Source organism: Pipistrellus hanaki, assembly GCF_964339955.1.
Source record: "Pipistrellus hanaki genome assembly, chromosome: 1".
Classification (NCBI taxonomy): Eukaryota; Metazoa; Chordata; class Mammalia; order Chiroptera; family Vespertilionidae; genus Pipistrellus; species Pipistrellus hanaki.
Window position 1 is genome coordinate 32,511,506 of NC_140503.1, and position 14,135 is coordinate 32,525,640.

Sequence of the window (14,135 nt, forward strand, 5' to 3'; positions counted from 1 at the left end):
TTCAAGAAAAACCAGTACAAAATGCCCTTAAGACATGAAATGGAAAAAAAAAAAAAAAAAGACTTACGCACTAAAGTCAATTAAGATGCACCTATGTAAATTTCTAAAATATACAGAAAGCAGAGTTAGTTGCCCAATAACAAATAAAGTAGCCTCTTTTCTTATCAAGGCCTCATCACTTACCCTTTCTCATTTTTTCTGCTTGTTCTTTCCACTGCTTAACTTCATTTTCATTAACCAACCTGTATAATAGTTAAAGTAGCACTCATTAGAAAACACACAAAAGGCTTACTGCTAAATGCATGCTCTCTAGGTACAAACAATCTACTGCAGAGAACCCCTCAGCATGCTTGGTACACGCAATCCATACAAGACTTAGATATAATACACGTGTATAGCAAGGAATTCCTATTTGACCTCTAAAACAGTTCAGTTCTTCCAGCTGCTATTTTAAAGTAGGATTAAAATAAATGTTTTAAATTGTCACTATTATCTTACAGACAGCAAAGTAGGAAGAAACTTACATCCGTACGACATTCTTAATATTAAAGTTTTCCAAAGGTGTGGAGTCAGGGTCCTGTCCTTTGTCATTCTGGATAACTATTTGCTGTATAATTCTGTCTAGTAGGAGCCAGTACTGAACGGTGTTGCCACTTCTCTTGTCTAAAAAAGAAAACAGTGGTGGAAAACACTTTGGGTTATTTCTCAACTACAGTGAATATTTTTTCAACATGGTCACCCAAAGGCCCAGCCTCGGAACCAGAGAGATATTTACATCTGTACCTACGCTTCCTAGAGTTTCTGGAATTCAGACCTCCGATGATCATTTACTTATTTGAGAGGAATTTTCTATCACTGTCTATATGTGCTTAATATTAAAGTTTTCCAAAGGTGTGGAGTCAGGGTCCTGTCCTTTGTCATTCTGGATAACTATTTGCTGTATAATTCTGTCTAGTAGGAGCCAGTACTGAACGGTGTTGCCACTTCTCTTGTCTAAAAAAGAAAACAGTGGTGGAAAACACTTTGGGTTATTTCTCAACTACAGTGAATATTTTTTCAACATGGTCACCCAAAGGCCCAGCCTCGGAACCAGAGAGATATTTACATCTGTACCTACGCTTCCTAGAGTTTCTGGAATTCAGACCTCCGATGATCATTTACTTATTTGAGAGGAATTTTCTATCACTGTCTATATGTGCTGTAAGGTATATGTTTATTTTAAAAATCAAAGCAAGTTATAATTAATTTCATTTTGAGAACTTCATGACATCCCACAGGCTGTGTGGAGACACACTGGGCTGTCACAAAACCAAGGTTTGAAATCCCTGGTGTGCACCCAACCTAATTAGCATGTCTGGAAGACACAGCCCTTTGGATGATGCCCAAACACGGAAGAATACGTATCACAAACACTCACAAGGCATTTGGAGGCAGTGGTGCAGGATAGACATGAAGTGAGGGTAAGCTTCACTGTGGGTGAGCCTCTTCCTGGTCAGCTCAAACATCTGAGTCGCACTTTTTGTGTCTATGTGAACCTATTTCACATGAGAAAGAAATCTAAGTCAAACACCCAAGTTCCTCAGTTCCCACGATGCAAGGTAAGCAAATCTAAGGCAAACAGAAGCTCATCCTGCCACTTAGATAGCCGAGCAGAACTCTGTTAGGTCACACTGCCACATGCTGGCTCTACAACACATGTTGCAACGGGGGACTTCGTGAGCTCACAAGTCAAGTCAGAATAATTGTAAACCCACGTACCAGTTCAAATCTTTTGGCAAATTCTAGTTCATCTTCATTTCGGAGCATTTCAAAAAAGTCTAAATGCCTGAAAGACAATTAAAGAGATGCTATTAAAACACCCTACAAACACAGGCACACAAGAATCAAGTCTAGGAAATGGATTCAGGGCTAGTGCCAAAACCTACACTAAGTGCTCCACACAATGTGCTCTTCTTTCATCAGGAAAGTCTTAACATAATAAACAGCATTAGCTGAGTTGACATTCTGGTGAAAGTACCTTGTGTCACGGACAGGTTACAAGTAGTTGATAGAGTGGCGCTCCACACAAGGAAAAAGCATGAACTGTCTCAGACCGTACAGCTTGACTTACCTGTCTAATGTTGAATTTTCATGTTCTCTTAGTTTATCTATGACAGGTTGAATTCCTAACATCAGAAATTCATAGCGAAGATGAAGTCTAAAGTCCAAACTTTCCTGAAAGTAAAAGGGTAATGTAATTCATATTTACCTTTTTAGAATAGTTGGTATTCTTTCAAAAAATATTCTTTAATGATATATGTTTTGTACATAAGGTCCTTACCACGCCTGCACCTTGGCTCAGCACTGCATTGATGAAGGACATGATGGCAGTCTTGAGACTCACTTCATCCCGATACCGCCCTGTGCTTTTATCCAAGTCATTAATTAATGTCTACCAAGGATACAAATACAAAGGACAGAATCATTATTAACCTTCCACTCATTTTATTAGAAGTTAATTTTCAAAATCATGTGTTTAGTCAGAATCACATTGATCCATAGAAAGCCAGTTTTTAAAGATTAGGCCTAAAAACTCTTTCAATATTCTGAATATCATATATATTCATATATACATGCATACAAAATACAAAAGACTGCTTCGTTAACTCTGCTTGCTTCTTCCATGTGAGTATAATTATGGTGACATAAATTCACTCTTTAGGCTGATCCTAAACTAAGAAGGGCAACCTGTAAAATTTTCAGGGCACAACCCATTTAGTGGATTCAAAAGATGTGTGCTCTATCGTGTGAAGGAACCTGGGTCGAATTTTCAAGTTCCATTAATCCAAAGCCCCGGATTGATCAGTTATAGAAAGCATACTCTACTCGCTGGTCCTAAAAGCGGAAAGGAAGGAAATGCTTGAAGTCTTGATGTAAGTAATCACCACCAAGGAAATCTCAGGTTCTGTTCCCCGCTCAGTGCCAGGAGAGGACCTGATGGAGGGTGAACGAAGAAGCGAAGAGGGAACACACTCACCTGGAAGCGGGTTCTCTCGCTGGCATACTTCTGGTAGTGCAGCATGGCCTGCAGAACCTTCTTGTGGCCCCCGGGAACCAGGCACACAGCGCCCAAGATTTCCAGCACAGCCACCTTTGTTTTAATGTTTTCTGTGCTCAGACTCTGAGCAATTACATTAATACTCTCAGAATGGGCCAGGACATGAGCCCGACCTTGAGAGTTATTCATTAGCGCTTTTATACATCCAATGAGAGAGGTATGTATGCGAGACTCCGAGGTCTCGTAGTCCATGGTCTTTAGAAAGTTGAGAATACATGACAGGCCATCCAAGTCGATGAATCTGGTCACAAACCTGTCAGGAGGGGTTTAAAATGTATCAGACTTAAGTCTCCTTGGAATTTTGTAATAGTCTTTAATGGAAAAGTTTAGAGGCTGGGGAGCAGGAGAAAGGAAGAAGATGCAGTTCCTAAAGTACCAAAAGGCTTACACCGATGAAGCCTTCTGAATTTCTGGCCTATTCCTCGACACAGACCCAATGGTCAGGTCTAACCAGAAATGTGAAAAAAAAATCTCCATTTGAGGTAAACAGATCTCAACTGACACAAAGAACCAATTATCAGATCACATAACCACAGAAAATCAGGAGCAAGAAGGCACTCAGAACATTTGTCTTAGGTTAAGTCATCTGCTGATCCTGTGTTATTGTAGAACTCAGTCCCCATGCACATTTATGTACTAACCACTGACTCAGGCAGGCCCCCTATCAATAAAAGACAAAGAGAATCCTTAAACTCCAGGATATTTGTTTGTCAAACGAATGGTAACCTGCATCCCTAAGGTTCTGTAGCAAAATCCTTCTTTTGTATTGCATGCTACTCAGAATCCAAGTACATAAAAATAGTAAAGCAACACTTTTATCACCGTAAATCAATTTTATTGATATTTATGGTACTTATTTACTGTAAATTCAACCAAGAGTAATTCAGAATGTACATCTGCATGTTAAGCCTCTGAAAAGTTCAGAAGTAACATAACCTGTTTATCTGACTACCCCAGAAATTTCCAAACTTATTTAGTTTTGGATACCTACTGACATCTGAGCACACAGAACACACACAGAGGGAAACACTGATCTAGGCTAGAAAACCTCTGTCATACAACTGCATAAGATTTTTGATTAGTCAGTAGGTTTTTTCTTAGTTAGTATTTTATAGTCAAATAAAGGAAATATATCTTTATTTTCCAGCCTTTACACCTAAACACATGGCCCAGATAGAGCCACACTGGTTAAACCAGTAGGCTTCATTCATGGCATTTGTGCTAATACAATGTTCCGATGAGCCCAACACCTCAGCAAACCTTAGAGGCTTTGATGGAAAATAAAGGTGTGGAGGCACACAGTGTAAGATGATTGCCCATCCTCTTTTCAATAACAGTGTTTTTTTGTTTTTGTTTTGTTTTTAATATATTTTATTGATTTTTCACAGAGAGGAAGGGAGAGGGATAGAGAGCTAGAAACATTGATGAGAGAGATACATCGACCAGCTTCCTCCTACACACCCCTGACCGGGGATGTGCCCAGAACCAATGTACATGCCCTTGACTGGAATCGAACCTGGGACCTTTCAGTCCGCAGATCAATGCTCTATCCACTGAACCAAACTGGTTTTGGCAATAACAGTGTTTTTGAGATATAACTCAAATGCCATAAAATTTACATTTAATGTACAATTTTGTAATTTTTAATTATATTCTCAGAGTTGTGAACAACTGCCACCCTGATTTTAGAACACTATCAATTCAATCATCCCCAAAAGACTCTTTCCCCTTGTCCCCAAGCCCAGACAACCACTGAACATTCTGTCTCTGTGGATTAGCCTCTTCTGGATAGTTCCTATAATGGAATCATATAATACGTGGTCCTTTGTGTATGGCCTTTTTCACACTGCACCAATATTTTCAAGGCTCACCCAGGTTGTAGGGTGTATCAATACTCCATTCTTTTTTATGGATGAATAATCCATTTTATGGAAATATAATATTTTATTTATCTGTTCATCAGTTGACAGAATCTGGGTTGTTTCCACTTTTTTGCTATTAAGAATAATGCTGATATGAACATTTGTGTATAAGTTTTTTGGAGGGTACTTTTTCACTTCCCTTGGCTATACATTATGCAGAAAAATTGTTGCGTCATGTGGCAACACTATGTTTAACATTCTGAGAAACTGCCCAACTGTTTTTTAAAGTGGCCATACTATTTTTCATTCTCACCAGCAATTCGTGAGGGTGGCAATTTCTCCATATCCACACCAACACCTGTTAGTCTCTGTCTTTTTTATTTTTTTATTTTAGCCATTTTAATGGCTGCTTGCATATCTTTTAATTGAAGGAAATCAATTTATTGAATGTTCAGTGATTAAAGTATTTTATCCATGGTTCAATCGCATGCTTTTAACTTAAGACTTCCTCAAAAGTTTGGCTGTTGCAGGGTAGAAAAAAAGAATTAAGAAAGAGAGGAAGAAAGGCAAGAAGGGCTGCAGGAGAAGAATTGAAGAAAAAAAGAGACAAGTAGTATATACTACCCAGGGAAAAATTACCTCATTGGTTTTGTTCTTAGTGCCGTCTTCAAGCTCTCTATAGTTTTACTTCTCTCTTCTTCTTCTTCCTTCTCTAATGCGAGCAGAGATTTTCTCTATGCAAAGAAAACTGAGGTTACTTTATCCAATTTTATATTTAAATTATGGTACAAGCAAGGCAAACAACACAGATTACATGCTACTATTTTAATACAAACCTTCAGTAATAAAAGAGAAACATGCAAATTGACCCTCCCTCTGCTATGCACACCAGCCAATCAGGAGTGGGTATGCAAATTAACCCAACAAAGATGATGGCAGCCACAGAGCTGGAGCAAGCAGGAGGCTTGGGTTGCCCTTGGTGATGAAGGAGGCCAAGCTTCCTGCCTGCCCTGGCAACGGCTGAAGGAGCCTGGGTTGCCGGAGGGCGTGCATGGCCAGCCTGGGTTGCCGGAGGGCGTGCATTGCCAGCCTAAAAATGGCCTTCAGCCCCTCACCCAGGCTGGTTATGTCCCCATGGGGTGAGGGTCCCTGCTGGGGGGCATGACCAGCCTGGCAAATAGCCATCAGCCCTTCACCCAGGCTGGTGAGGCACCCCAGCGGGGACCCCCACTGCATGGGGGTATGGCAGGCCTGCAAACCACCACAGGCCCCTCACCCAGGCTGTCCCATGCCCCAAGGGAACCCCCACCCTGATCCGGGACACCCTTCAGGACAAACAGCTGGCCCCCACCCATGCACCAGGCCTCAATCTATACTAATAAAGGGTAATATGCTACTCAGACGGGGAGACCTTCCACGAGACTTCCAGATGTTCTTCTGGACAAAGCCATGGTCGGTGGGGCCGAAATAGAGGCAGTGAGAGGCCAAGTGGGGAGGGCAGTTGTGAGTGATCAGGCCAGGATGGACAGTAGTTGTGGATGATCAGGCCATCAGTGAGGGTCAGTTGGGGGGTGATCAGAACAGTGAGGGGACAGTTTGGAGTGAATAGACCAGCAGGGGGACAATTGGGGGCGAGCAGGCCAGTGGGGAGGAAAGGTAAGAGAGAGCAGGCCAGCAGTGGGGGCAGTTGGGGATGAGCAGGCTGGCAGGAGGTACAGTTGAGGGCGAGCACACTGGCACTGGGAGCAGTTGGGGTTGATCAGGCTGGTGTGTGTGTGTGTATGTGTTGGAGGGGGGCACTTGGGGGCGAGCAGGCTGGTAGGCAGAGTGGTTAAGGGCAATCAGGCAGGCAGGTGAGCGGTTAGGAGCCAGCAGTCCCTGATTGCCGGTTTAAGTCTGACCCCTGTAAACCAGCAATAGGACATCCTCTGAGGGGTCCCAGATTGGAGAGGGTGCAGGCTGGGCTGAGGGACACTCCCCCCCCACCCCACCCCCACATGAATTTCATGCACCAGGCCACTAGTAAATAATAAATTTGTAACAAAGATTTAATACAAGCCAAAATGTGGAGCAAAAGCCCCAAGAATTCCACATATTTGTTATCTCTACTAAAAGTTATTTCCACTTTTAAATAAAGCTTTAAGGAAATGTTTAGAAAACTTAAACATTAAGTTGTCCAAATGTTTGTGTAACTATTCTATAATCACACTCTGATGAGATATTACTATTTATATTTGATAAAAAGAAGAGCGAACCTGTAGTTAATAATAACATTCTGACAATTAAAGTTAATAACATTATCACACTTTCAAGCTGAGGTGGGCAGCAATTCTCCCACCCTGTTTCCCATTCCTCAGACATAAAGTGTAGTATTTTATACTTGTGGGTTCCATCAAATTATTTTTAAAAAGGAAGAATTAAATTGCACCTAATACTATGATGGACAATTCTTTCAGAGGAAATGCTTAAGTTTAGAAACAACATCATTTGGAAATGAGGAAATGGAGTGAGTGAGTGAGTGTGTATGTGTGTGTGTGTGTGTGTGTGTGGGGGGGGCGTGTGGGTGTTTGGGTGTGCACTCTACCTTCCTAGGGATCTGCTAGAGCACTGCTTCTCAAACTTTAACATGGATACGAATCATCTGTGTTTCTATTGAAATGCAGTTTCTGAGTTGTTTAGACTAAGATGCTGAATTTCTGACTAGTTTCTATGCAATACGGATGCAGGTCTGTGGGCCTCACTTGGAAGAACAAGGCCTAAGGAAGCAGATCTCAGTTATTATTATAAAGACTTGTTAAAAAGTCTTTTCCTTTCCCTTCACCTCATGACCCCCTAGTTGTATTAGAAGTATCCCAGGACTTCTGGGCCCAGGTGTCTCTACCCATGGAATCACTGGTCCCTTGCCTCTATCCTACTCTGTACATGGGCTTGGCTAGTCACCATCTTTTCACCTGTTACCAATTCTGATAAAATGCATGGTTGGGGAACAAGCTGGGATATTGAAAAAAAAGTTTGCCTCTCATCCAACGTGTTGCAATGATACAGTCTCTTTCTTTTAGGAAAACAAATCATCAAGGAGGACTTTACTTAATTATTTTCTAGTTAACAGTATCAGCATTAAAGTCTAACTTTGACTTCACAATTAAAGTCTAACTTTGACTTCACAATTAGGAGGATAAAGCCCAAAGCAAACATAAATACCCGTATCATTTATGACAACTGAAATAAAAATCAGTCAAGTCTTGTTTTTAAGCTGTTATTGTTTCTGCTAAAGTTGTCCTCTTGCTGGTGATGCATCTGGACAGCTGTCACCAGAGGGTGGCCGGGAAGAAGCTGTGCAGAATAGTCAGTGAATTCCTTCACAGCTCTATGAGACCCATCCTCTGGAAAATTCAGCACAAATCCAGCCAAGTCCGTTTAATCTCCGGAGGCACAGCTGAACTCTACACTCTTAAGCAATCCTTTGTCTCTGCAGCTCAGAATCAAGCCTTTTATGAACATCACTCCTTGTTCCTAAGTTAATCACACAAAACAGTCCCCAAATTAAAGACTACTCACATTTTTTATTATGGTTCACTAATAATAAGAGAATTTGCATGCATTTATCTTAACCTTGAAGAGGGTGGGACATATAAAAGCAGACTACATTGAGTCTCTCCCTAGTAGAGGTGGGAGATTTATGAAAAGTCAAGAAAATTAAATTGGAATTTCCTTTCCCAAAATAAGGACCATTACTTTCCTATCAATACAAAAAACAATATCGTATTTTTTTGTATATGGAAACAAATTTAAATCTAAGATTGCTTATTGTATTGAGAAAGCAGAGGATGCAGATGAACCTAATATACTAATGTGACTTTTCAAAATGAAATGATTTATGGAAAGTCTCGTGTTTTCAATCTTCACATTTAGGAAGAAGGCTCATTTGCAGCTTTTTATAGAGGAGGGGGAGATGCCTCCATTTCTGAAGATGGCTGCTACACCAAACACCGAGTATGCAGGAATAGGCTGTGACCCTCTGAGGGTGCTCAAAGCACCTAATAAGTCCATGTTCACATAAGAAGTGGGCAAAGACAACGTGCACCCTGGCGGAGGATTTGGTCAAAGCTGCTGCAGTGTACACTGGAGCTTGCAGGCCTCAGAGAAAGGCACAGAAGCACAGAAACCCTTCCTGGCTGGGAGTCAGGAACCAAGCCCAGTTTGGACATTTCGTTGGCGTGAAATCAGTAAACCAGCAGGCTAAGCACCCTGAATTCCACCTCACACCCTTTCACCCTAAGAGTGTACGAAGTCACACACAGAGATTCCAGGTCCTTCTGCAACCTATTGGGCTGCACTTTTCTTTTTCCATTTTTCACTCTTTAATGGATCATTCAGGGGTCCTCTAAAGAACAAAGCATCCTTGTTAGGAGGCTTACGTAAGTAGCTGAACTTGCTCCACAAACGGCTTCACAAACTAGTAAGTGCTGCAGTCCTTGACCTGGACTGTTTATCACTCTCAAGGCATTAAAGAAAACAGATGCCTGCCCCGCCTCAGAAAAGTTGGAAGTGGGAATGGGGAGGGATTCCTAGGCCTCTTTTATGGGTTTTTAACCCAAGTTAGTGAGAGGCAAATTGGAAAGGAGTCTTTCAGCTCAGGCTGATGGGTTTAAATTACAGCTCTCTACTTCCTAATTAGATGACCGTGGGCAAGGTAACTTATAGACTCCTTATCTATTATAGCATGGGTGCTTGTAAGCCTTTAAAACAACATGTAAAGTGCCTGTATACTGCTTGTCACAAGATGCACACTCAAAAGCCGAAGTCGCTACTGATGCTGAAGGCAAATGATGATGACAATGGATAAATGCCTCTCCACAATTTCCTAGTAAAGAGCCAGAATCTGGCTGCCAGGCCATAAAAGGATTGAACAAACTGTGTGCCTTCCAGTCCCGGGACAGAGCCTCAGGATTCTGCTGTGTTGTGGGCATCCTCTAGTACAGTTACCAGAGCGATGAGCCAGAACTTTGGGAGGAAGTGGTGGCAACAAGTGTGCTGAGGAAAACAGAATATCCAGCCCAGTGTCTGGTCTTATCAGGCCTTCTTACTCCTTTATACAATAGTATATGGTCTCACTAATTCTGTTAATGCCTTTTACATTTAACCCTGGAAAGATACTGGTTGGGTTCTTAACAGAAAATTAGAAAGCTTTGCTGAGTGTTTCATACAAAGAATATCAAAGTGACTGCCAATTTAATAGCCTTGAGATTCTCGGAAAGAAAGCAAATATAATTAAAATGTATACAACTCATGAATTGCAGCAAAGGGTTGTCCAAGGACTGGATGAGGAGAAATGAGGCTCGTGATGGAGGCCACACACCGGCACATCATGGACCCCTAGAGCGGAAAGGGAGCCAGGTGGACACCAGACAGGCATGGGTAAGTCACTAAAAGACCAATTAACCTAATGGTCCCAAAATATGGAGGAAGGAAAAATCCATAGTGTTTAGTGCTTCAACATTTATGAAAGTGAATCCATTAACAAAGCAAGCGCCCCTGTTAGCTATCAAACAATGCCGACTCCATTAGAAAGAAAGACAGCCTGCCCAGCAGGTCCCTTTTTCCCTAACTGCAAAGAATAAGAATTCAGAAAACAACCTTTATAAGAAAGAAATGTAAATGACTCTAAATTATTAGGGTTTAGGCAGAAGCATAGAAAATCCTTGATAGTCACCACAAGCCTTACATTCTGCTAACATGTCACGCAAATGCTGAAATCGCCCTTTCCTCATCTTTGCCTTTGTGCAGGATGCTTTATGAGGAGGATTTGGGAGTTACTTTCTATTTTTTTCTGCTGTGCTTTCTGAGTAGAAGCCCTTGGGGCAAAAGCGTCTATAATTTAGACGCTTTTACCGGGCTGTTTATCATTCACTGTAGGACAGCAAAAGCATCTTCAAAGGGAAAGCCAGAAAAAAAAGGAAGTTACTAAAAGTCAAGGCCTCTGAAAGTTTTGCAAAAGTGTGAATGATTCACATATTCTGGTCAGTTTTTAACTTTTGCAGCAGCAGCAAAATGTTTGCTTTCAGTGATAAGAAACTAATTCTCTACAAGGATTCTGGGGAAGGCAAGGAAGAAAGAGGTAGAGGAAAACATTATGGAACCTATCATCTGTATGGACGGTATAAGCTCAAAGCCAAATCTAACAGACTGGCTCTTAAAATCATGAGTGCGTCCACTGAGGCAAAGGCCATGTTCTGCTGCGGGCAACCTCCTATTGTTATCAACAGGAAGGGATTTAAGCTCCTGAGGCTCAAAAGCTGGTGACTTGTTTTCCACTGCATGTTTCAGCTGGGATCAATGCGTGCCCCTCCCGCTGCTCAGAACAATGGCATCACAAAGACTGCCATTTTAGACACCGAGAATGCACTTTAAGCAATCACTGAACCAAACGTACATGTACCAAAGATTTCCCAAGGACATCTCGGTGGTGTTATTATTACTATGCCTTTTCATAACACCAATCATACCATAGATTTTTTGTTATTTATATGAGCAAGAGAGTACCTTGGTGCCCTGTAAAATCAAGGACCAAGGAACTAAATAAATCCTCAATAAGAGAACAGGAAGAGAACAATGAAGACAGTGTTAATATTTTTAAATGGCATTAATTATTAGAACAGTGCTGCTGTAATGAAATTCCAAATAATTGGTAAGAACAATTGCAAGTTAAAGTTGAACATAAGCCAGATTTAAGATTACATTTCCTCTTATAAGTTTAAACTCATGTATATTTGAGGGTGTGTTTTATTTAAAACATACTGGAAAAAATAATTTTGCCAAGTACCACTCCTGCCTTCCCTCCAGCCCTGTTTTCCCAACATTGAACATTTGGAGTAGAGTTTAGAAAGATAATGACATTGGTAGTTTTTACTCAGGTGAATTAATTGTGCAACTGTGTGCTTTGTATTAGTCTTGTATTTTAAACCATATGTCAGAGAACAAAAAGTATACCTACAGCAGCCATGGAATTGAGCTGATCAATGTAGAATTCAGGCCAACTTGTTGCTCCCTTGTTTTCTTCCTGATCCTAAAGAGAAAAACAAAAAGGTAATATACCACCAGCTGTAAACATCCAAGGACCATAAGCACATCTGACTTCCAGAACATCAAGACAATGGTTCACACAAACTACTAGGAGGCACTGAGATAGAAAATATTTGTCTATAAATGTTGGCTTTCAATCATCAGACTCTTCACTTGACTAGAGTGGTCTCCTTCAATGGGAACTTAACCACATCATGGTGTGAAGTTGTGTTTGTTTGTTTTTTGTTTGTTTTTTTTAGGGAATCAATAACAATGGACAGGGCACTGTGTTTGCTGCAAAGACAAAGGATCTCCGAGTCCTGACACACTGAGGACAGTACTGTTGACTATTCGTCTGGATGAAATCCACAAGAGAGAAAAAGTTGTCTTAAAAAATGGCCACAGGATTCAGCTAGCTGTTAACTATTGATAGATTTTTGTCAGTTAGTTTATTCAGACTCCCGCAGACAGTAACAATTTTAAAGGAGGGTTTCATATGATGCGAGCACAACTAGATTCTTCTTTAGATGGGGATGGGGAATAAGGATTGACATTGAAGGGAAGGTGATAAAATGAACACACATTAGTTCCAGGCCCAGCCCTCAGGCTATGACAGACTGAGTTTGGATAGAAAATGTAATGCTTCTGAGCTGAAGAGAACGGACACCCAAGGAATTCGGGAACCTATTCCTAAACCAGTCTTGTCTTATAAAACAGGTGACCTGAAGCCAGCACCAGAGCCCCCAGGGATTCAGGGATGGGAGGTCTGTGCCAGACTGAACCCACACTCCAAAATAAATAAATAACTGGGTCAGGCAGCCCCACTGGTGCACCCAATCAGCCAGGAGATGGCATTGTGGCCGGGCATATCCATCCATGCATGTTTGTACAACTATGCGCTGCAAGTCATTTGTGAGCAGACAGACACTTAGAAGAAAATGTCAGCTCTTCTCTAAGTTCACATTCAGAGAGCTGCTTAAGACAATGGATCCCTTTGGACAAGATACTAGACCAGGTACTCGTAGCTGCTACCAGACAATGAAGAAGTTACTATCTATTTACTGGTGTCAGAATCCCAATCTTTGGGATAGTGGTTTCAAGGTGGGCTATTAATTTCAGTTCTATACTTTCTCTCAAACCCCCTCCCCACACCCACCCCCATCCCCACACACAACACACACCCCACTTTCTGTAAGCAATCTTTCTAGTCAGGTCTACTTGGGTAAGATAAAAGAAACATAATTTCAAAGCTATTCTTTAAGTAGTTACAGAAAGGGGGCAAAGTAACTATTGCTTACAGTACCTTAAAAAGCTGGCAGTAACTGATATGTGAACTCAGGCAGTTGCATGAATTTAATTTGGAGACTGAACAAGGCAGATGATGGGGATGAAGGCTACAGCGGCAGCTTTGAAGTTGGGCTGGATTACACTTCCATGGTTTTAAAAAGCTTAGGAAATCTGATGAGTTTTTAGAAGAGGCCTTGATTATTATTTAACATGCTAATAAACTAGCTAAATGGTAGTGTGAAGGCTGAACCCTTCTCTCCTCTTAAAAGGGAGTAAAATTAGCAAAACCTCACTGTTACCAAAGTTTTCAGCAAGCCAAAACCCACAATGGCATTCAATGGTATTTGAACCTATAAAATGAAATAGAAGGTGCCAGATCTTTTTATTCCCTCAAACTAGGGCAAATTTCCAAAACGACAACAAAATCATACCCTATGTTCAGGGTCCCATGAGAGCCTGTCTGTTGTAATAGAGCTTAATAGTCATGGTTGTGAAACAAAAGCCATTTTAGAAACTGAAGGTTAATATATAGAGAGAAATCTCTACACTTTGGAAATGCTTTAATAATATAAACAGATGAAGAGTAGACCTAGATACTATAGTCAAAATAAGGGGAAGACTTCTTTTTATTTCACATGCCTTAATGCTGAGAAAAATCAAATGAGCTCACGTATGTGAAAACTTCTTGTAAATGTGCCAAGTGCTATCACTATATTCCTGGGGGACGATTCTCAGAGTTCTTCATTCCATCAATGCATCTCCAGTTTCCCCTGTGCGACCCTGGCCCTTCCATAGCAGATGCCTACAGTAGACAACTGAAACTCACA

At 41.1% G+C, this 14,135-nt stretch overlaps 1 protein-coding gene across 3 annotated transcripts in view; it reads right to left on the bottom strand.

Moving 5' to 3' along the window:
* The window catches only part of DAAM1 (dishevelled associated activator of morphogenesis 1), a 168,452-nt gene that overhangs the window by 44,652 nt on the left and 109,665 nt on the right, over window positions 1–14,135 (bottom strand). For all 3 annotated transcript variants that reach the window (XM_084894786.1, XM_084894787.1, XM_084894785.1), the window contains 9 exons: window positions 11,954–12,025; window positions 5,599–5,693; window positions 3,017–3,350; window positions 2,321–2,431; window positions 2,111–2,214; window positions 1,759–1,825; window positions 1,418–1,535; window positions 525–663; window positions 184–242 (listed from right to left, as the gene is read on the bottom strand). In XM_084894786.1, the coding sequence (XP_084750912.1) occupies window positions 184–242; window positions 525–663; window positions 1,418–1,535; window positions 1,759–1,825; window positions 2,111–2,214; window positions 2,321–2,431; window positions 3,017–3,350; window positions 5,599–5,693; window positions 11,954–12,025 (1,099 nt within the window). The remainder of the gene's footprint in view (window positions 1–183; window positions 243–524; window positions 664–1,417; window positions 1,536–1,758; window positions 1,826–2,110; window positions 2,215–2,320; window positions 2,432–3,016; window positions 3,351–5,598; window positions 5,694–11,953; window positions 12,026–14,135) is intronic.